At 40.0% G+C, this 22,051-nt stretch overlaps 1 protein-coding gene and 1 pseudogene across 1 annotated transcript; one reads left to right on the top strand and one right to left on the bottom strand.

The window, feature by feature from the left end:
* Positions 1-2,686: 2,686 nt before the first annotated feature.
* On the top strand, positions 2,687-6,194 carry LOC116198006 (annotated as a pseudogene).
* Positions 6,195-6,225: 31 nt separating this feature from the next.
* On the bottom strand, positions 6,226-8,421 carry LOC116198005 (xanthotoxin 5-hydroxylase CYP82C4-like). Its single transcript, XM_031528303.1, has 4 exons — positions 7,600-8,421; positions 7,320-7,516; positions 6,750-7,105; positions 6,226-6,587 (listed from the first exon to the last, which is right to left on the bottom strand). The coding sequence occupies exons 1-4, from the start codon at positions 8,375-8,377 to the stop codon at positions 6,323-6,325; spliced, it is 1,596 nt and encodes a 531-aa protein (XP_031384163.1). The 5' UTR covers positions 8,378-8,421; the 3' UTR covers positions 6,226-6,322.
* Between the last annotated feature and the right edge of the window lie 13,630 nt (positions 8,422-22,051).

The raw sequence follows: 22,051 nt of genomic DNA, 5'->3' as shown, positions 1-22,051 counted from the left end.
ATTCTAGCTTAGAAAAGAAAATTATAGAAATTGAAAAAAATGAAAGAGTAATATGTCTTACTTAGTTTGGGCCGAGTTACAATGTCCCTCAGGTTTTATTTTTAGTATCAATCAACTTTAAATCATATTTGGTAGGAAGGATGGAGTGGAATGGAATGGAAAAAGAAGGAATCAATATGTCTCATTCCACTCCATTTCATTCTATAGTTGCGCTTGTAATTTTGTAAAACCTAAAATGATCATTCCATTAATCCACCGAAAAAAAATGATCGTTTCATTGGAATGACCATTTGAATTAAAAACTGGACGGAATGAGCATTTCTTCAAAAAAGTTAAGAAGTGTTCATTCTACCATTTCAACATATTTACGCAACAAAATGAAAAAGATGAAGATGTATGTTTTACTTTTTAGAATAAATATCTTGTTAATTCGGCGTAAGGTATGCATATTCCATCACCTGTTTCATCTATTAACCGAAAAATTACCAATTTCTTCCGTATTTATAATATTTCATTCCATAAAACTCATTTCATTCCCCTGTACTAAAAGGGCCTTATGTTTTCGATTTTACCATATTCACCTAAAGTTATATATTTTTCCAAACACCCTCGACTTGCCCTCTTCGGCATTGTTCCCATTGAAGCATCATTTTTTGTCAATCACCCGTTCACGTTTCCAGGTTTGATCAATTACCTCACCTTACAGGATATATATGTCCCAGTTATATATTTCTATCAGCAACTTTATGCCAAAATATATACTGAGGAAGTTCTCAAATTACGATTGATACACTTGAATGGAAAGGAATGGAATGAATGTCTCATCCTTTCACTCTATTTGATCTTTATAATGAGTTGGAAAGAGTATTCTACTTTGATAGTCTTTTTTCTCCAACTTGATGGAATGATCATTCCTTCATAAAACTTAAATAATGCTCATTCCTTCTTTCCAATTAATTTTCATACAAATAGCGTATATTTTCTTCAAACTCCTGTATCTAAATAAATACATATAGTGATATTTTAGCAAACAAGTTCATGTTCTTAATTGTACTTCTTCACATACTCAATTTCAATATGAAAAAATGTTGAGTATGTCTCGTATTCAGTGGAGAACCCGAAGACCGGACGCGGTAACGAGATCGGAACAAAAAAGGAATGGGCGAGATCTCAAATTCTTCTGAGATTATATTTCCTATTTTGTCGGGATTTCGGTGTATTTCTTATATCTTTAAATGGGGAATTATCTATAGGGGATTTAGAGATAATTCTAGAATATATGTAGAATATTTTAAAGGGTAATATTGTAGAACTAATTTAGGATATCTTTGAGATATTGGGAAGGTATTGTATCTATTTAAAGGGGAGAGGGTTTTGTATCAAGACAACACGTAGTGAGAGAATCACAGGTAATCTTCTTGGGAGTTCTCGGGTTTACTCTCTTGAAGTCTCTAGGGTTCATAGAGTGAGAGAGTGGTGAGAGTCCAGAAGATTGTGAGGCTCTTTTCGGGTTGGCTCTTGTAAGGGGGGCTAGGAAACACGAGTGCGATCTCGAAGTTGTAATCTCCGATTTATCAATCTAGTGGAATCTATTGCTTTGTCCGTGGACGTTTCCCTCACTCGGAGGGCTTTACCACGTATATCCTAGTATTCTTTGTTCGTACTTCTCGGTTAAATTTCTTGAATTCAGCATCTTGTCGCAACAAATTGATATTAGAGCAAGGTCTTGAAGAACACAAAGATGTCGGGAGTTAAGTTCGAGGTGGAGAAGTTTAACTGATCAAACGACTTCGAGATATGAAAGATCAAGATGAAGGCTTTGCTGGTTCAACATGGCCTTGAGGGGCATTAGAAAGAGAGAAGAAGTTGCCCGCGGACTTATCATCGGCGGAGAAGAAGACGATGATGTCGAAGGCTCTAAGCGCTATCCAATTGAGCTTATTGCATAGAGTTCTACGAGAGGTATGCGACCAAGACTCAGCACCGAAAGTGTTGGAGAAGTTGGAATCGTTATATCAGCAGAAGTCCCTGACGAGCATGTTGTACTTGAAGCAGCGATTCTACCAATTGAAGATGAGTTCGGGGACCTCCATAGATGATCACGTGGACTTCTTTAATTAGATCATGATGGATCTCGCAAACACAAAGGGCAAGATTGAAGACGAGGATCGGGCTCTATTGTTGTCATGTTCTCTTCCGAAAGCATATAAGAGTTTCGTGGATACCATGCTATATGATAGGACAAGCATCAACTTAGAAGATTTCAAGGCATCGTTGAACTCAAAGGAATTACAGAAGGAGGGTGATGGAGCACCATGGAGGCAACGGTGAAGGCTTAGTAGCAAGGGGCAGTTCGAGCGAGAAGGGGTCTCGTGGCAGGAGCAAGTCAAGGGGTATAAAGCCAATTTACTGGAATTGCAATGAGGAAGGCCATCTCAAGAAGGATTGTCCAAGGTGAAGAGGCAAGCAAGGCGAGCTCTTAGGGAATGCGATAGTAGCGAAGGAAAGGTACGAGGATGGAGATATTCTGACAACAATGGGTGTCGGGAATGCATGTGCCAAAATTTTCACTAAATCTGACATGTCATGTATCGTGTGGATTCTTGATTTGGAATGCACTTTCTATGTTTGCCATGATAGAGGATTATTTTCTACTTATCGATCCATAGAAGGTGGGAAAGTCCGTATGGCTAACGGTGACATGTGTGATATTGTCGGGATGGGTGAAGTGCGGATCAAGTTGCATACTAGTAGTGAGATGTTGTTGGCGGATGTTAGGCATGTCTTGGGGTTAAAGAAAAATTTGATCATGTTGGGTACACTTGAGAAGCTTGGCTATAAGTACAAGTACCAAGGTGGAGTCATAAGAATCTCAAAGGGCGCTCTCGTGGTGATGAAGGGTTTGTATGTCCTGCAAGGAATGGCTTCAACAATAGCGGTCGAGTGTCTGGCTCCTAAAGAAAAATACTTTTAGTCACTTAAGGATGGCGATAACTTGCTCAAGACTGATAAGATGGAAAAGCCATGTTGCACATGCGTGTTAAGACCTTGAAATTCCCTATAAGTAATGTGACTTTTGATGTTCCTGCTTTGGTTAAGCAGATTGAGAACACATGCCAATGACAGGTGGAAAAGCCTGGGAAGAACGTGGAGCTTAGGTCGAAAGCTCCGATAACTCAGCCTAGCGTAGAAGTTATTTAGGGAAAATATGAATGTAGGCCGAAATCTCCACTATGGAGTAGCTTGCAAGCAAGAGACGAGCAGAGTGAGCAGTTGAGACCGCGGGAACGTTGTGAGCTTGCGGAGTTGGTGGTCTCATGTGATGCTGAAATCGGGAATACGACTTGTCAAATGGTCAACTACAGAGTGTGCATCATAGTGAAGCTGAAGAAGCTCGGCACCTCAGAGGAGTCCAAGGGTGGCTTGGACTTAAGTGATCGCACAAGATGAGGTGGAGCCTATGAAGGGCTGTGATAGAGCAGGTTGAGTGTAAATCGATGTGGACTTGGTGGAATATGAGCCAAGGTGGAGATTTGTTAAGTATGTCTTGTATTCAGTGGAGAACCCGAAGACCGGAAGTAGTAACGAGATTGGAACTAAAAAGGAAAGGGCAAGATCTCAAATTCTTCTGAAATTATATTTCCTATTTTGTTGGCATTTCATTAGATTCTTGACACATCAATTAGGCCACTCAGTTTGCATAGACACATTATTTTAGTGCTTGAGTTTATAAATTTGCATCAAGTTTTGATCCTCAGTCACATCAAATAAGTCTTTTTTTTTACCGAAAATACATTAAGAGATTCTTTTTAATACATCAATTAGGTCCTTCCGTTATGACGGTGTTAAATGAGGACCATATTACATCATTTAAGTCCTTGATTTTCTTTTTTCATTTTTTTCATTTTTAGTAGAAATTAAGGGGGAAAAAAAGTAGGGGACCTCCGATCAGAGGCTCCCCCATCAAGCTCCCCTAGATGAGGTCGCCGGAGGGTCTTGGACCCACTGGTCGACCTCGCCTAGTGCGCAGGTCGCATGGGGAGCCCCCATCGGAGCTCCCCCCTCTTTGCTCTCTTTCTTTTTCAGTTCCCATTCTACTCCATTCCTTACTTCTCTCTTGTACGATTCTACCTAGAGCTACGGCAAAAGTTCCTTTTTTTCTCACTCTCTTTGTTTCCCTTTATTCCCGTTTCAACTACACCAACCGTCAAAACAAAAAGGAAATTCACACTACATACCTGAAATCGGTCAACAATCAAACCAGATGGCAAAGTCGAGCTCTTCCTCTCTCATTCCAATCTCTCTCTCTCTCTTTCTCTCTCTCTGTGCTTCAGACAAAATGGCCACGTAACCTCTTTCCTCTCTTTTCTTTTTGACAACCCAGCCACAACAGTATAAAATAAAGGAAAAGAAATATGAGGAAGGCGGTGGAAATGTACGGAGGAAAAGGAAATATGTTATGGGGGACTTAAGCCTATGAAACATTTAATAAGCCCAATTCATATACATATATATTTCTAATATAATGCAAGAGCATATATATTTATGTATAGATGTTTGTCTGAATGTGAAAAATAGGTGTTCACAATAAAGGAATCAGAAAATGGAAAATTCGAGTAGTCAGTTTGATGGTTAGGACTTGTCCGGGGTTGAAATGGTCAGATTGCTTAACTACATCCCTTACATTCAAGTTAGATTTCATTTTTTTGCCCCCAGATATGAAGCAGTAAGGGAAGTAGAAGAGCAGAGATCAACTGGTGCTAAAGCGTTGAACCATCATACTCGAAAAAAGGTGAATAGACTAGGCATTAGCCTTGGCTTAGAAATGAAATAACTTGAAGGAGATTCAGTTTTAAAATTGGTATCCGTAAGCATTGGTGGTTCTGGCTCAGGATTTCGGATATCCAGGCCTGGATGATATCATCAAACGGCTCGTGAAGGTCAGGCCATGGAACCAGGTCAGACTCACTGAAGCGGGGATCAGGAAGCTCTGCATGACCTCAAAGCAAATTTCTCTTCAGCAGCCCAACTTGCTAGAGCTCAAGGCTCCGATTAAGATTTGTGGTTAGGCGTTCCTTTGCCTGTCATTTGCTAGTCTCCGTTTTGTCCGGTTTGATTTTTGCCGCAGTGTAGAATCATTTCCTCATAATCAATCAAACTGCCAGGCATATTTCTGTGTCTTCGAGTTTTTCCTCATTCTGGAAACTCTATCATAATTTGGAAGGTCCCATGGGCCATGACGACCTCATTTGATGTCTTGGCATTTTGAATTTCTTGTTCGTGATTTGAGGTGATATTCATGGGCACTACGCCGACTTGCTGAGGCTTTTTGAGTTGGGTGGCTTTCCTCCTAAGACCAACTACTTGTTTTTACGAAACCATATCGGCTATGGGAAACAGAGTTTGGCGACTATATGCCTCTTGCTTGCCTACAAGATTAAGTACCCGGATAACTTCTTTCTTCTGCGAGGGAATCACAAGTGTGCTCCCATTAATCGGGTATATGGGTTCTCTGATGAATGTAAATGGCGGTTCAATGCAACTCTTTGGAAAATCTTCATCAACTGTTTCAATTGCTTACCCATCGCGGCTCGTTTTGATGACAAGATACTCAGCATCCACAAAGGACTCTCTTCCGATCTCAGCAACTTAGACCAAACAAGAAATATTCCCACCCGACTGCTGTGCCCGACACGAGCTTGCTCTGTGATTTGCTCTGGTCAGACCCGGACAGCAATATGAAGCGTTGGGGCACGAATGATGGAGGAGTATCCTACACCTTCGGTTCCAATACGGTTTCACAATTCTTAGTAAAGCGTGATCTGGAACTTGTTTGTCTTGCTCATCAGGTATACCTTGTGATCTTTTGTCTTCGGAATTCTTAAACCACTCTTTTGCTTGGTCATCTAAATTATCGACGATGGTCAGGCAATTTGTTTTTTCAGGTAGTAGAAGATGGATTTGGATTCTTTGCAGATGGCAACTCGTGACCATATTTTCTGCACCTAACTACTGTGGCCAGTTCAAAAATGTCGGTGCAATCATGAATGTCGATGAGACCTTGCTGTTACTCCTTCCAGATTCTCAACCGAGTCATTGGCTGACACTCAGCGAATCTCTACAGTGATTTGAAATAGTGATGAAGTTGTCCAAGAGAATGGCAATGGCTAAACACATTGAACGCAATCACAGGCTCAGGTAAAATAAATTCAGACAGTGGACCGATGTGTGAAAACAACTGTAATTGCTCAAAGTGAATAATGATTTGGTATTATGTATCTAGTTAACTAGCAACAAATGGACAATTCCCCAGTAGTTCGAGCTAGTAGCAAGTCGAGGGCAGCCTAGGTGTGAGAACAACCTCCAGTGGCGTTGCTTTTGGCATGGTTAGCCCCGGGCTTTCTGTCATGTCTACCTTCAAATCCAATAATGTTCCCAGCTCAAACCCATGAAGCAGTCTAGCAAGCGCCAGGTGCAAAACTTGCAATGCAAATGACACTCCCGGGCACATCCTCCTTCCTGAACCAAATGGGATATATTCGAAATCCCGGCCTTTGACATCCAAGCTCTCATGGGTCGTCATGAACCTTGCCAGATTTACGAGTGAAAGAAATCACATATCATGATTTGAGTGGTTCTCTCACGTGTAATTATAACTGGGAGGTTATCGTCTATTCAAAGTGAACCTTGGACGACAAAACCTGCATGAAAATTACTATATATAAGTTGTTGGAAAGCATCAGACAAACCTCTCAGGTCGAAACTCGGATGGATCTGACCAGATTCTCGGGTCACGGTGCATCTTCCACATGTTAACAAGGAGGCAGGTGCCTGCCGGAACATGGAACCCACCAATTGTGCAATCTTCCATGGCTTCCCGTGGTACGGAGAGTGGGCCTGCCGGATAGAGACGGAGCGTTTCCTTGACAACGGCATTCAGGTAGACTAGATTCGGGATGTCTGATTCATCCACTTGGCGGTTCCATCCAACATGGAGTTCGAGCTCATCTTGGACCTTTTTTAAGGCCTCACGGTTGTTCAGGAGCAGGGAGATTGCCCATGTGAGAGTCACAACTGTGGTGTCGTTGGCCCCTGATATTAGACTTTGCCACAAGCAATTTAAGGATTAGGACTTCCCATGTTTCAGAAAGCTATTCCGGTCCTGTTAAAAGTCCAAGACAGTGCCATATCTCGAGGAACATCATAAGGTTAGGGCAATGGGGGCACCGGCCAACTGCCGTGGCGCTGTCCTCTTGCCAGGCGGATTCCACATGAATCATCAATCAGAAATATTGTGTTTAAGACTTAATTTCACCTACCAAGCAATTAGCCTTGATGATAGTGTCAATCTCATGGGCAGGCAGTTTAGTTTCATCCAAGGAAGAGAGCAGGACATCCATGAAGTCTCGTCCAGCCTCGTCGATCTTGGCTGTGTCCCTCTTGCGTCGATGCCGATGTTCGTTGACCCAGTTCCCAAGCACCCAGTCTAGCTCCTTCGCCGTCTTCTTCATCTTACCTATCCAGACGCAGTAGTCATAAACTTAATGTTACGGCAAATTCGACTCACCATAAACTGAAAATACTCATCACGCACTTAACTGGTTGAACCGTTTATCACATCCAACCATCCAAGAGACGGAATGGCATCGGAGTACATGAACTGCCCCACCAGCTGAAAGAAGTCTGCCAAAGCCTTTTGGCCTCGTCGCAACTCCTCATCACTGCCTCCAGTGCTCCGGTACCTTTTACCTGCAATAGTCCATACTCCGATGTTCATTGTCAGGTCCCCGATCCTCTCCTTCATCTCCACCTGGACTGGGCAATGCCCGTTCTTCACCCACAGCTTGTACAAGTCCCTGAGGAAGAGATTGATTTCGGTCTCCCAGACGGGGCGGAGCTGCTCAAGCCGGTGGTTCGATAGGAGCTCGACTACAGCGAGCTTCCTCATGTCCCTCCAGTAAGTACCATAAGGAGCAAACCCCAACATGGCGTGGTCATAGCCCATTAATTTGACAGCCAAGGATCGGGGACGCGTAGCAAAGGCCCTGTCGTTCGTGGTGAAACACTCCTTGACTAATTCCCAGGAACTAATCACCAAGGTCTGGCGTGCCCCAAGCTGGATTGAGAAAGCGGGACCATAGCAATCCGCCATGGCTCCGAACACCCGGTGGAGGAGGGCATCTGATCCAAGTAGAGAGAGGTGACCCAACAAAGGCCATGACCCTGACGGTTCCGGGAGTTTCTTTCCGCCGCCATCGTATCTGATTCGATTCCATCGTCTGGTAATTTTCCTGGAGGTATGGATATAGATGACGATGATGATGGTCAGAAGAATGGCACAAAGAGCACTATTCGTTAAAGTGGGAAAGATGGCCATTGTTGTTGAAGCTCCTAAGGTAGGAAAAGAAAAAGAGCTGTCCTGAAGCCTGACGGTTTAAGAGGTCCCGAGAAAGTTGGATGGAAGGGTTCGTTACACGGTGGTAGTTGTTCCTCCAGTTAACGTCCTAGGGCCCACTCTGTATACGCGGACTTGGAATTGTGTATTCTCTTTATAAAAGGTTGGCTCAATCCGTTTGGTTTTAGGATCAGTTTTTAAAATTTTAATTTTAATTTTAACTCTACTCACTACAGAACAAAAGTCAACAACACAATTATTATTATTTTTTTAAAATTTTTTTAATCATTTAATTCAATTTTTTAATATTAAATTCTCTCAACCATTCATTACTTTTTCACATTTTTTCTCATAATTCAACTATATAATCATTATAATCCAATTAAAATTAAAACTCAACTCTACTTAACTCTAAAACCAAACACACGATTCTTCATCCATAATTATCCACCCCCTTTTTAAAAAAAAAATTTCTATGTAGCATTTTTTTCCCAATTACAAAGGAAACCGTCATGTACTAGGGGCTGAATTGTAATCAATTTAGAATTTTTGGGCCATTTTGTAAAAAATGATTGTTAGGGGTGGCAGTTGACAGTTAACCTGCGGAGTATATCTGTAACTTTGGAAAGGAAATGAAGGCATCGAAGTTGATTGGGGATGTCATCTCTCTCTGAATTCTCTTCCTCACTCCTCTCTCTTTCCTCTCTTTCTCTTCTGTTTCTCTCCGTTACCATCAAATTCTTGAATTGATCCACACAACAAACCCATCCTAATACAATGGAATAAATATGTTAATAACTAATAAAGGGTACGAATAGTCTCACAATTACTAATGACATAGTATTTTAGATATTCTTCCTCGCTCGGCCACGGCAATTTTGGAGCTTTTCGTATATACGCACTGTATGGTGGATCATCTGCACCACGTGACATCCGTATGCATCTAATTTATAAGATATTTTATTTCGACTTTGAAGGACCACGTTCGATATTGGAAAGATGGTTTGTAATTTTCTACATAAAATTTTTGAAATCCAACAAAGAGAAGAAACCAAATTCGATCAGCTTATGTACGTAGCTAGCTAAAAATTTATATTTTCGAGACCATATACGTATAGAGTTAGTTATCATATTTATTCTCACAATCCATATTTCAATATTCCGGGAGATCATCAAAATATTAAGAATCAAATTACAGTATCTATATGCCCTAATAAATATTTTAATCATCAATGAAGTTTTTTTTTTAACACTAATATGGAGTTTTCGAGCTTCGCCTGACTAATCCATGGGATTCCGTGAACTTGCAACAACGCACGGTAGCTCCAAGGGATTTCGAACCCGAAATTGGGTGGATACGTGCGCTTATCCTTAATAACTACGTCAAATCCCTTGGAGTTTCATCAATGTAGTTGCCAATAGTTAATATGTCTATTCTCAGAGGAAAAGAGGTAGCATAGTGACACAAGATTCTGACCTAAAATTACGAGATTTTTGGTTCAATTTTTATCAATGAGATATATATATATATATATATATATCATTTTATTTTGTTTTATTTTCTACCTTATATTAAACTCATGAACCACCTTTATAATGAAAAAAAAAACCATTTTCAGACGCTGGGTTCCATCCGCAAGTTCTGATTTTTGAGTTGCATCGTGAACAAAAGTCAAAAATGGAGAATATAATTTGATTTAAAAAAATTATAGTAGTTTTTTTCTTTTTTCTTTTTTTTTTTGGAGACGGAATATATGGTTATCAGACAAATGATAAGTACCTAGGTTCAATCTCGAAATGAATGTGCAATAAGCAAACTGTACTTCAAGTTACAAATTTTATAGGGTGCTAAAATTACTAAAAACACTTTGTGGTCAAGTCAATCCAATGCTGATCTCTCTCTATCCATGCATTATGTTTTGCATTCAATATCATTCACCAATTTACGGGTGAAATTGGATAATATAGTAAACTTCTAACTGTCCTACAATCGCAGCAATGCTAAAACCTTAATAATCACTAACTGTAACTCATAAAAATAATAACACTCATGTTCCAGCGGGTGTGACGGACCACACATCTGTGTGTTACATCCATGCACTAAAGAAAATTGGCGCAATATATAATATGCTAAGGTCAAGTCTTAGTAAATTGTGACATCCCTGCACTCATATAGTGTTAGGAAGGGTGTGCTCGGCCAAACAACAATGCAACGATTAATCCTCTTCCCTTACTAGTGTAATCGAAACAGGAACCAATCAAATCAACCAACAAGCAATAAAGAAAAAGAACACCAAGAATTTTACATGAAAAACCCCGATGTGGGGAAAAACCACGGGACCAACTCCGAATCAACGATCCACTATCAATAAGGATTACATAATGTTTTTCATCAAGGATAAATCCTTGGATCACCAAACTCAAGAGACACTTTCTTGGATCACCCAAACCCGAAATTCGTCATCCACAAGGGTGGTTTACAAAACCAGCGACAACAGCACCAAGAGAGCTCGAATACGAATTCTGACCGTTCAGAACTTAGCCCCACGTGTCGTGAAGTTGTTGCCAAATTTTCGTATCAATCGGAGTTTGTTTGCCTTCCGATCGAGGTTTGATCTCATACTGCACGCTGCCCTCTGTAATCCGAATTTTAGCTCTGTTCTTCTGCTTTCTGCTGATCTGCTGCCCTAACCGCCACAGCTGTTTTGCTGAAAAATTAACCCTACAAAGTTGGGTTCTTGGACCTATTAAAACCCGATAAAATCCCAACACGATTTGAGCCCAAACTTTCTCCAAATTGGAGGGATACCCAACATATAGGACATGTATGGACGAGATTGACTCTAGTCTATACTTCAATTCAAAGCACGCGTTTGAATTTGTGGACTATATCGAAAGTTATCTTCGTCTTTGCTTTGTTGGGAGAAACTCTTTTTTGGGTACAAGGAATCTGCCCACAGCTTTTGATTATTGTCATGACTCATTGTTGCTGCCGTGCTGTGCATATGAGAGGTGATATTGGAGTTATGGAGGAGTGGATTAAATTATGCGAGATTACGATACCGTCAAAACTCTGTTCAAGGAAATATAATCCTATGGTTATGTTTTTTGATTGTGTTATGTATTGTCTCTCTAAAATTATTTGATATTGGAAAGCATACTCTTATGGTATGAATTTCATAGGGTATCTTGTCTGTTTCAAGTGGTATTGAATATTAGTAAAATGGTTGGAAGAGTTGTGTATATTTGCTAGTGGAACTTTTGTTGGGTTAGTATGTTGGATATGACTAATAAGTGTCAATGTGTGTGTGTATATATATATATATGTATATGTATATTTACACACTGGTGATATGGAGGAATTATTGGTGAACTCTGATGTGCTGCTATTTATACATGCATATATATTGTTTGGTTCAAGACAAATATTTATTTAATTCATCATTTTACCTCGGAATATTGTGCTCACTAAGATGCAGCTCACACTCTGCATATTATTTTTCAAATAAGTTAGAGGTTGCGCGGGAGAATCATTTTGATATGGGGGTTCAGCATGGAAGATAGTTAGCTAGAACTTTATGTTTTACAAGTATTAGAGCTATGAGTACTTATAATAAGTTACTACCCGAAAGATTTTGTTTATCTACTTGTGGGATGTTGTAAGAAATATGCTAACATTTATCCTTTTAGAGATCTATGATTTTCTATATATATTTATGGCTTTTCATTAAAGAAATATTAGAATTTACTTAGAATTAATATTCAATTTGAAAAGTTTAGAATTTTAGGAAAAATGTTGCTAAAATTTCGGGTCGTGACAGTTAATTAATTCTAAACCTCAGGGGATTGGTCTAGTGGTAAGGAGGAGCGCAAGTATCCATCCGATTTCGAATTCAAATCTCCTTGAGGCCATCTACTATGACTTGTCATATTTATCCATTACGTGCATCACTTGGGGTGCACAGGACTTGATTAGTTGGGAGAAGACTAAGCACCTGGGGTTACTTAAAAAAAAAAAGTTAATCAATTCTAAAATTTGAATTTACACAGAAGCGCAGGAATTCTAGCTTAGAAAAAAAATTATAGAAATTCAAAAAATTGAAAGAGTAATATGTCTTACTTAGTTTGGGCCGATTACAATATCCCTCAGGTTTTATTTTTAGTATCAATCAACTTTAAATCATATTTGGTAGGAAGGATGGAGTGAAATGGAATGGAAGGAGAAGGAATCAATATGTCTCATTCCACTCCATTTTATTCTATAGTTGCACTTTTAATTTTGTAAAACTTAAAATGATCATTCCATTGGTCCACCGAAAAAAAAAATGATCGCTTCATTGGAATGACCATTTGAATTAAAAACTGGAGGGAATGAGCATTTCATCGAAAAAGTTATGAAGTGTTCATTCCACCAATTCAACAAATTTGCGCAACAAAACGAAAAAGATGAAGATTTATATTTTACTTTTTAGAATAAATATCTTGTTAAATGGGCGTAAGATTATGTATATTCCATCACCTATCATATATTAACCGAAAAATTACCAGTTTCTTCCATATTTATTATATTTTATTTCGTAAAACTCATTTCATTCCACTGTACTAGAGGAGCCTTATGTTTTCGATTTTACCATATTCACCTAAAGTCATATATTTTTCCAAACACCCTCGACTTGCCCTCTTTGGCATTGTTCCCATTGAAGCATCATTTTTTGTCAATCATCCGTTCACTTTTCCATCAATTACCTCACTTTACAAGATATATATATCCCAGCAATCTATTTCTATCAGCAATGTTATGACAAAATCTATACTGAGGAAGTTCTCAAATCTATGGAAAGGAATGGAATGAGTGAAAGGAATTTCTTATCCTTTCACTCCATTTGATCTTTATAATGAGTTGGAAAGAGTATTCTACCTTGATAGTCTTTTTTCTCCAACTTAATGGAATGATCATTCCTTCATAAAACTTAAATAATGCTCATTCCATCATTCCAATTAATTTTTATACAAATGTCGTATATTTTCTTCAAACTCATGTATCTCAATAAATACATTTAGTGATATTTTAGCAAACAAGTTTATGTTCTTAATTGTACTTCTTTACATACTCAATTTCGATATGAAAAAATGTTGAGTATGTCTCATATTCAATGGAGAACCCAAAGAAAAGCGGTAATGAGATTGGAATGAAAAAGGGAGGGGCGCGAGATCTCAGATTCTTCTGAGATTATATTTCCTATTTTATAGGGATTTCGTTGTGTTGTTTAGATCTTTAAATGGGGGAATTTACAGTAGGGGATTTAGAGATAATTCTATAATATCTTTAGAATATTTCAAGGAGGAAATATTCTAGAATTATTTTTGGATATCTTTGAGATATTGGGAAGGTATTGTATCTATTTGAAGGAGAGAGAGTCTTGTATCAAGACAACACGTTGAGCGGAATTCACGGGTATTCTTCTTGAGAGTTCTCGGATTTACTTTCTTGGAGTCTCTAGGGTTCCTAGAGTTTGAGAGTGGTGAGAGTTGAGAAGATTATGAGGCTCTTCTCGGATTGGATCTTGTAACGAGGGATGGAAAACATGAGTGTGATTTTAAGGTTGTAATCTCCAGTTTATCGATCTAGTGGAATCTCCTACTTTGTCAGTGGACGTTTCCCTCACTCGGAGGGCTTTACTACGTATATTCAAGTGGTCCTTGTTCTTACTTCTCGATTAAATTCCTTGAATTCAACATCTTGTCTCAACAAATAGGTATCAGAGCGAGGTCTCGAAGAGGACGAAGATGTCAGGAGCTAAGTTCAAGGTGTAGAAGCTTGACGGACCGAACAACTTCGAGATATGAAAGATCAAGATGAAGGTTTTGCTGGTGCAGCACGGCCTTGAAAGAGAATTAGAATGAGAGAAGAAGTTGTCCGCCGACTTATCACTGGCAAAGAGGAAGATTGTGATGTCGAAGACTCTAAGCACCATCCAGTTGAGCCTATCGAATAAAGTTCTATGGGAGATATGCAATCAAGACTCGACGGCAAAAGTGTGGGAGAAATTGGAATCTCTATATCATGAGAAGTCCATGATGAGCATGTTGTACTTAAAGCAGCGATTCTAACTGTTAAAGATGAGTCCGGGGACCTCTGTAAGTGATCATGTGGACCTCTTTAATCAAATCATGATGGATCTCGCAAATGCAGAGATCGAGATTGAAGACGAGTATCAGGCTCTATTGTTGTCATGTTCTCTTCCGAAAGCATATAAGAGTTTCATGGATACCATGCTATATGGTAGGACAAGCATCAACTTAGAAGATTTCAAGGCATCGTTGAACTCGAAAGATTTACAGAAGGAGGTGATGGAGCACCATGGAGGCAACGATGAAGGCCTAGTAGCAAGGGGCAAATCGAGCGAGAAAGGGTCTCGTGGCATGAGCAAGTCAAGGGGTATAAAGCCGATTTGCTGGAATTGCAACAGGGAAGGCCATCTCAAGAAGGATTGTCCAAAGGTGAAGAGGCAAGCAAGACGAGCTCTCAGGAATTACGGTAGTAGCAGAGGAAAGGTACGAGGATGGAGATATTCCTACAACAACAGGTGTCGGGAATAGAGGTGCCAAATTTTTTACTACATCTGGCACGTCAGGTATCACGTGGATTTTTTATTTGGAATACACTTTCCATGTTTACCATTATAGAGAATTATTTTCTACTTATCGATCCATAGAAGATGGGAACGTTCGTATGGCTAATGGTGACATGTGTGATATTGTAGGGATGAGTGAAGTGCAGATCAAGTTGCATACTGGCAGTAAGATGTTATTGGCCGATGTTAGGCATGTCTTGGGGTTAAAGAAAATTTTGATCTCATTGGGTACACTTGACAAGCTTGGCTATAAGTATAGGTGCCAAGGTGGAGTCGTAAGAATCTCAAAGGGTGCTCTCGTAGTGATAATGGGACTGTTGCAGAATGGCATGTACGTTTTACAAGGAATGGCTTCAACAATAGTGGTCGAGTGTCTGGCTCCTGAAGAAAAGTACTTGGAGTCACTTAGGGATGGCAATGACTTGTTTGGGACTGGTAAGGTGGAAAAGCATAGGTTGCACATGAGTAGTAAGACCTTGAAATTCCTTATAAGTAATGTGACTTTTGATGTTCCTACTTTGGCCAAGCAGACCGAGAGCACATGCCGAGAACAGATGGACAAGCCTGGGAGGAAGGTGGAGTTTGGGTCGAAAACTCCGATAACTCAGCCTAGCATGGAGGTTATGCAGGTTAAATTTGAATGTAGGCCGAAATCTCCATTGTGGAATAGCTTGCAAGCAAGAAACATGCAGAGTGAGCAGTTGAGACTACTGGAACATTGTGGGCTTGCGGGGTTGGTGGTCTCATGTGATACTGAAGTCAGGAATACAACTTTTCGAAGGGTCAATTTCGGAGGGTGCATCATAGTGAAGCTAAAGAAGCTCGACACCTCGGAGGAGTACAAGGGTGGCTTGGACTTGAGCAATCGCATAGGATGAGGTGGAGCCCTTAAAGGATTGTGATAGAGTAGGTTGAGTCTAGATTGATGTGGACTTGGTGGAATACGAGACAAAGTTGAGATTTGTTGAGTAAGTCTCGTATTCATTGGAGAACCCAAAGACCGGAAGCGATAAGAAGATCGGACCTAAAAAGGAAGGGGCGAGATCTCAGATCCTTTTGAGATTATATTTCCTATTTTGTAGATATTTCATTGTATTTTTTAGATCTTTAAATGGGGGAATTTGCTATAGGGAATTTAGAGATAATTCTAGAATATATTTACAATATTTCAAGGGGGAAATATTCTAGAATTTTTTTTGGATATCTTTGAGATATTAAAAAGGTATTGTATCTATTTAAAGGAGAGGGGGTCTTGTATCAAGACAACACGTTGTGCGGGAATCACTAGTACTCTTCTTGGGAGTTCTCAGGTTTACTCTCTTGGGTCTCTAAGGTTCAAAGAGTAAGAGAGTGGTGAAAGTTAATAAGATTTTAAGGCACCTTTCAAATTGGATCTTGTAACAAGAGCTGGGAAACCCAAGTGTGATCTCGAAGTTGTAATCTCTAGTTTATCAATCTAGTGGAATCTCTTGCTTTGTCCATGGATGTTTCCCTCACTCAAAGGGTTTTATCACGTATGTCCCGGTGTTCTTTGTTTTTACTTCTCGGTTAAATTCCTCTAATTCGGCATCTTGTCACAACAACAAAAAAGGAGCATATATTCTCTCAATGTAATTATATTTCTCTTCATGAAACTCATTTCATTCCATTCCAATGTACCAAACGTGACTTCAGAGTTTCAGAGTGATTTAGTACATTTGGTGATACATATGTAAGAATGAAAATTATTGGAAGAACATCTTGGACATCAGCTTCCTCCTCAGTTTGCGTGTTAGAGATAAATGCATCAGAGCTGTTGTGTTGTTTTTCTTTTTGGTCAAATGTCAGTTTTGTTTGTTTCCTTAGTTGCTATTTTTAAGGATTCAGTTAGCATTTGTTTAGGAGTTTTTGTTTTTGCACGTTAAGTGCAGTTATGGTCATGTTGTATTTAAGCTTTCTACAGGAGTCTAGTGGTGCTAAGAAAATGAAGTTTTCTTCTCTCTCACAGTTATCCTTTGTTCTCCTCTCCCTCTATGTGTGTAAGTGATTTTGAGAAACACTAAGAGAGTGAGAGTTTGAGAGATTTAACAGTGGTATCAGAGCACCCTTGATCTTAAGGGACTTGTGTGGGTGAAAGACTTGTGAGGTTGATCGAGTGTTTTTGACTGCATCCATAGAAGTTCAAGGCAAGATGGAGGCAGGTTCGAGTGGATTCTCTGCAATGGCACCACCAATGTTCGATGGGGAGAATTATCAAGCATGGGCTGTTAAAATGACAGCTTTTATGGAAGGTTGTGATTTGTGGGAAGCGGTGGAAGAAGACTACGAGGTGGCTCTCCTTCCTAACAATCCAACCATGGCTCAGATCAAGCTGCACAAGGAGAAGAAGACCAGGAAGGCAAAGGCAAAATCATGTCTTTATGCTGCTGTGTCACCCACCGTTTTCACCAGAATCATGAGGCTTAAGTCAGCAAAATCTATTTGGGATTACTTGAAGGAAGAATATGAAAGAGATGAGAAGATTAGAGGTATGAAAGTGTTAAATTTGTTGAGAGAATTTGAAAGGCTTCAGATGAAAGAGAGAGAAACCGTGAAGGATTTTGCTGATAAGCTTGTGGAGATTGCTAACAAGATTAGAGTGCTAGGAACTGATATGAAGGATGATAGGCTAGTGCAAAAAATTTTGGTTTTTGTACCAGAAAGGTTCGAGGCAACTATTGCTTCATTGGAGAACACTAAGGAACTTTCAGACATCAAACTTGCTGAATTCTCAGTGCTTTGCAGGCTCAAGAGCAAAGAAGTATGATGAGAAGAAAAGGGATTGCTGAAGAAGGAATGGTTGAAGGAGCTTTGCAAGCCAAAATACAGCAAAGTTTTGGTGGAAAAGGAAAGAAGTTATATGGCAATGCTTCTGAAATTGTTGGAGCAGAAAGATCGAATAGCAACCAAGGGGGAAATCATCCTCCTTGTCAGCATTGTGGAAGGAGAAATCATCCACACTATAAGTGTTGGAGGAAGCCGGACATGAGATACAGGAAGTGTCAAAAGTTGGGGCATGCTTAGATCATCTGCAAGGAGGAGGAGACTCGGCAGCAAGGTGAGGCACAAACTGCAGTTGAAGAAGAGGTAGAACAACTCTTTGTTGCTTCTTGTTTTAGCTCAAGTGTTTCAGATGGTTGTTGGCTTGTTGATAGTGGCTGTACTAACCACATGACAAGTGATGAGAAGCTCTTTAGGGAGCTTGATAGATCAGTAACAGAAAGAGTAAGAATTGGGAATGGAGAGTATTTGGCAGTGAAGGGTAAAGGAACTGTCCAAATAGAGAGTTGTGTTGGTACAAAATTGATATATGAGGTTTTGTATGTTCCTAAAATTGCTCAAAGTTTGTTGAGTGTTGGTCAGCTTGTAGAGAAAGGATACGAGGTGATGTTTGAGGAGAAAAATTGTTTGATTTCTGATTCAAAGGGTCATAAGTTATTTGAAATTCCAATGAAGAATAAGTCTTTTTCTTTGGATCCACTGAAGATGAAGTCTAAGGTGGATGATGATCAATCTGTTAAAGGGAGAAGGTCCATTGCAGACAAAAGTCAGAGTTGCAAAGTTGCTATTTTAGAATCTGCAGGATGTGAAGAAGGCAAAGCCCATCTAAAAAGGATAGATAAAATGAAGGAGGAGTTGGCCTTTATAGAGCCCAAGACAAAACTCGTTCTTGATGGCTCTATGAACAAACAGGAGGAGAAAGTCTATGGACTGAAGAAGACTCCTAGAGCATGCAATGGTGTTCAGATTGTGGAAGAAGGAAGCACTGATGTGTTCGTGAACGATCAAGCAAACTGGAGAAGTGAAGCTAGTGCATTGCAGAACAAAAAACCAGTTTGCAGATATCTTCACCAAGTTCTTTCAAATTTGAATGTTTAAGTTTCTAAGGGAGAAGATTGGTTTGTGCAACAGCTACTGATCCAAGGAGGAGTGTTGGAGATAAATGCATCAGAGCTGTTGTGTTGTTTTTCTTTTTGGTCAAATGTCAGTTTTGTTTGTTTCCTTAGTTGCTATTTTTAAGGATTCAGTTAGCATTTGTTTAGGAGTTTTTGTTTTTGCACGTTAAGTGCAGTTATGGTCATGTTGTATTTAAGCTTTCTACAGGAGTCCAGTGGTGATAAGAAAATGAAGTTTTCTTCTCTCACAGTTATCCTTTGTTCTCCTCTCCCTCTATGTGTGTAAGTGATTTTGAGAAACACTAACAGAGTGAGAGTTTGAGAGATTTAACATTGCGGCTTGGACATCAGCTTTTATAAGTGGACCTATGTTCTCTGTAGCTATCAATGGAGGCCTGCATGGGTATTCTAAGGGACAAAAAGGATTGGGGCAAGTTGATCCACTCTCGCCATACCTTTTTGTAATGGCTATGCAGGTCTTATCTAAGCTTCCTAATACTACTGCTTCTGAAGGAAGGATTTTATATCATCCATATTGCTCCGAGGTGAGTTTGACTCACTTAGGATTTGCAGAATGCAGATGACCTTATTATTTTCCTTAACGGAGACCTTGATTCTGTTAAAGCTGTTATGGAAATCTTCGATTGCTTTTACAAGATTTCTGGGTTAAAACTAAATCCTGCAAAATCTGAAATATTCTGTGCTGGGATTGAAGAGGAGACTAAGAGGAAGATATTGAGGTTGGGTGGCTTTAAGAACAGCTCGCTTCTAGGGAGATACTTGGGTCTAACCCTTGTTGCTCGCAGATTATCTGATAAAGATTGTAAGCCACTTATAGACAAAATAACTAGTTGAATTGATGGATGGGCCGCTAAGAAGCTCTCATATGCTGGCAGGTTACAGCTCATTAAATCTGTTATTCCCTCCCTTTTGAACTTCTGGTGTAGTGCATTTGTGCTGCCATGAGACCAAAGCCAAAGGTGCCAAAGCCAGCTGGGAGCTGGTACGCTTACCTAAAAAAGAAGATGGCCTGGGGGTTCGAGATGTGGGAAATTGGAACAGGGCATGTGTGATGAGATACATATGGTGGTTGTTTCAGGAGGCTGGGTCACTCTGGATTGCCTGGATTAATGCCTATCTGCTGAAGGGCAAAAGCTTTTGGGCATTAGAACCATCCAGTAATAGCTCTTATGCATGGAGAAAGCTGCTCAAGCTTAGAGATAAAAGTGTATCCTCTCTTAAAGCATAAAGTAGGGGATGGGAAAAGCATTTTCTTTTGGTATGATAACTGGTGTTCGACAAGTCCACTGATTAATTGCCTGATGAGGAGTCCTACTGGTCTGCAACTAAAGGAGAAGGTGGCTGAGGTTTCGAAAAGGCATAGGAGAAGACGTGCATGGGCTAGACTTCCTGGAGGACCACAGTTGTTGATGAGTCTGTATACTCTCTCTTTAACTGAAGGAATTGAGGACAGAGCCTGCTGGGTGGCTGGAAACAAAAGAGGATGAGTTCTCATTGGCTAGTGCTTGGGATAGCTTGAGGAACAGGAGTGCTGAGGTGAGCTGGTATGGCCTCATCTGGTTTCAGCCTTGTATCCCCAGGCAATTCTTTCATTAGTTCGGTTAGCCTTCCATAATAAGCCAACTACTAAGGAAAAAGTTGCCACTTGTAGTACGGGCCTTGATGTAAAATGTGTGTTCTGTAACGAAGAAGCAGAGACAAGAGATCATCTATTTTTTACTTGCTCCTTCCACAAAAGGAGTTTGGGAGAGAGTTCTAAGTGCTGCAGGACAAACACAGAACTGTGGGGGATTGGCATGATGAAGTAAGATGGGCTGAAGAAAGGAAAATCAGTCTTGGTGGTATAATTGAAACGCTCTTGGCAAGCTTACTCGTATTGGATATGGAGGGCAAGAAATGAGAGAGTTTTCTGTGAAGCCGAGCCTTCTTCAGAAGGACTTTGGTCCTCCATAAGACTCTCTGTGAAAGGAAGACTATTGGGAGCTGCAAAAGTACGCAGGCAAGCCGAGTCTAGCAGACACAGTAGGCTCTTTGAGGAATGGGGCATTGGCTAGTAGCTCTTTTCCTGGTTTTTGGTAGGCATGTTTGCCTCTTTTTTTGTGGGTGTTTTTGAGTCTGTAACTGCGGGGCTTTAAAGTCTTGTATGAGGGGTTTCTCATTGAGGCCTCTTTCTGGAGCTCTAGTGGGCTCTTTTTAATTGGAGTATGCTGGTAAGTTTAATGAGAGCACCACTACTCTGAGCTATATATATATATATATATATATATATTGGAAGAAATAGAGGTCGCTAAAGATATAAGTCTTCATCCATTAATATGCAAGTAGCGCAAGTTGGACTTAATTATGATGGGCCAGCTTGGACTTGTTGGCCCAAGGTACAAGGGATTAAATTCAGCCTATAGAAGAATGATTAAGGGTAGGGCCGATTTGAGTTAGAATAGAACAAGCTACAAGCAACCAATGGATTTTGGGAAGTAGTGAAGATTGGGAATGTCAAATGTGTATCCATTGTGAGGAGGCGATTGTCGAAAGTAAAAAGGGCGAATAATCCATCATTTCTGGGGTATAAACTCGGGTCCCAATGAATTTCTTTAATACCAACATTACCCAGACGACGTGCTGTGTCGTTCCGACCCACAATCTCGTCAATTTTTTCGCCCTTCCGAACGGGGTCCTTAACCTTCCTGGACCAAAGTGACAGGAGCAGAATACTTCAGGAACTAATTCAGGAAACTGACAAATGTATTCCTTGGTCCTTGAAAGTTTCCCATTCCCACCTTCCTACCTACCTAATCATGGCATGAATGATTCAATGGTCTGTCTAACATGACATGATGTCACTCTCAATAATATATTTAATACGATCGGTTCAAGTATTTAGTAATTCAAATCGAGTGTTTAATATTAAACACTTGAATTAAAATATCAAATGGGTCATCATGACCCCAAGTCAAGATAGAATTTCCTTGAATGGGGACAAAGTTTCCCGTCAAACGCGTGGACTTGGAAAAAGTATGGCAATGGCATCGCTATTCCATTACCATGCAAGACGGCAAGACCCCCTTCGTCTTCTTCCGCTTCCCTGT

The sequence above is a fragment of the Punica granatum genome, chromosome 2 (genome assembly GCF_007655135.1).
Source record: "Punica granatum isolate Tunisia-2019 chromosome 2, ASM765513v2, whole genome shotgun sequence".
In the NCBI taxonomy this organism is placed as follows: domain Eukaryota; kingdom Viridiplantae; phylum Streptophyta; class Magnoliopsida; order Myrtales; family Lythraceae; genus Punica; species Punica granatum.
Note: the sequence above shows the minus strand (reverse complement) of the source record. Positions and strands in the feature narration are given on the sequence as shown.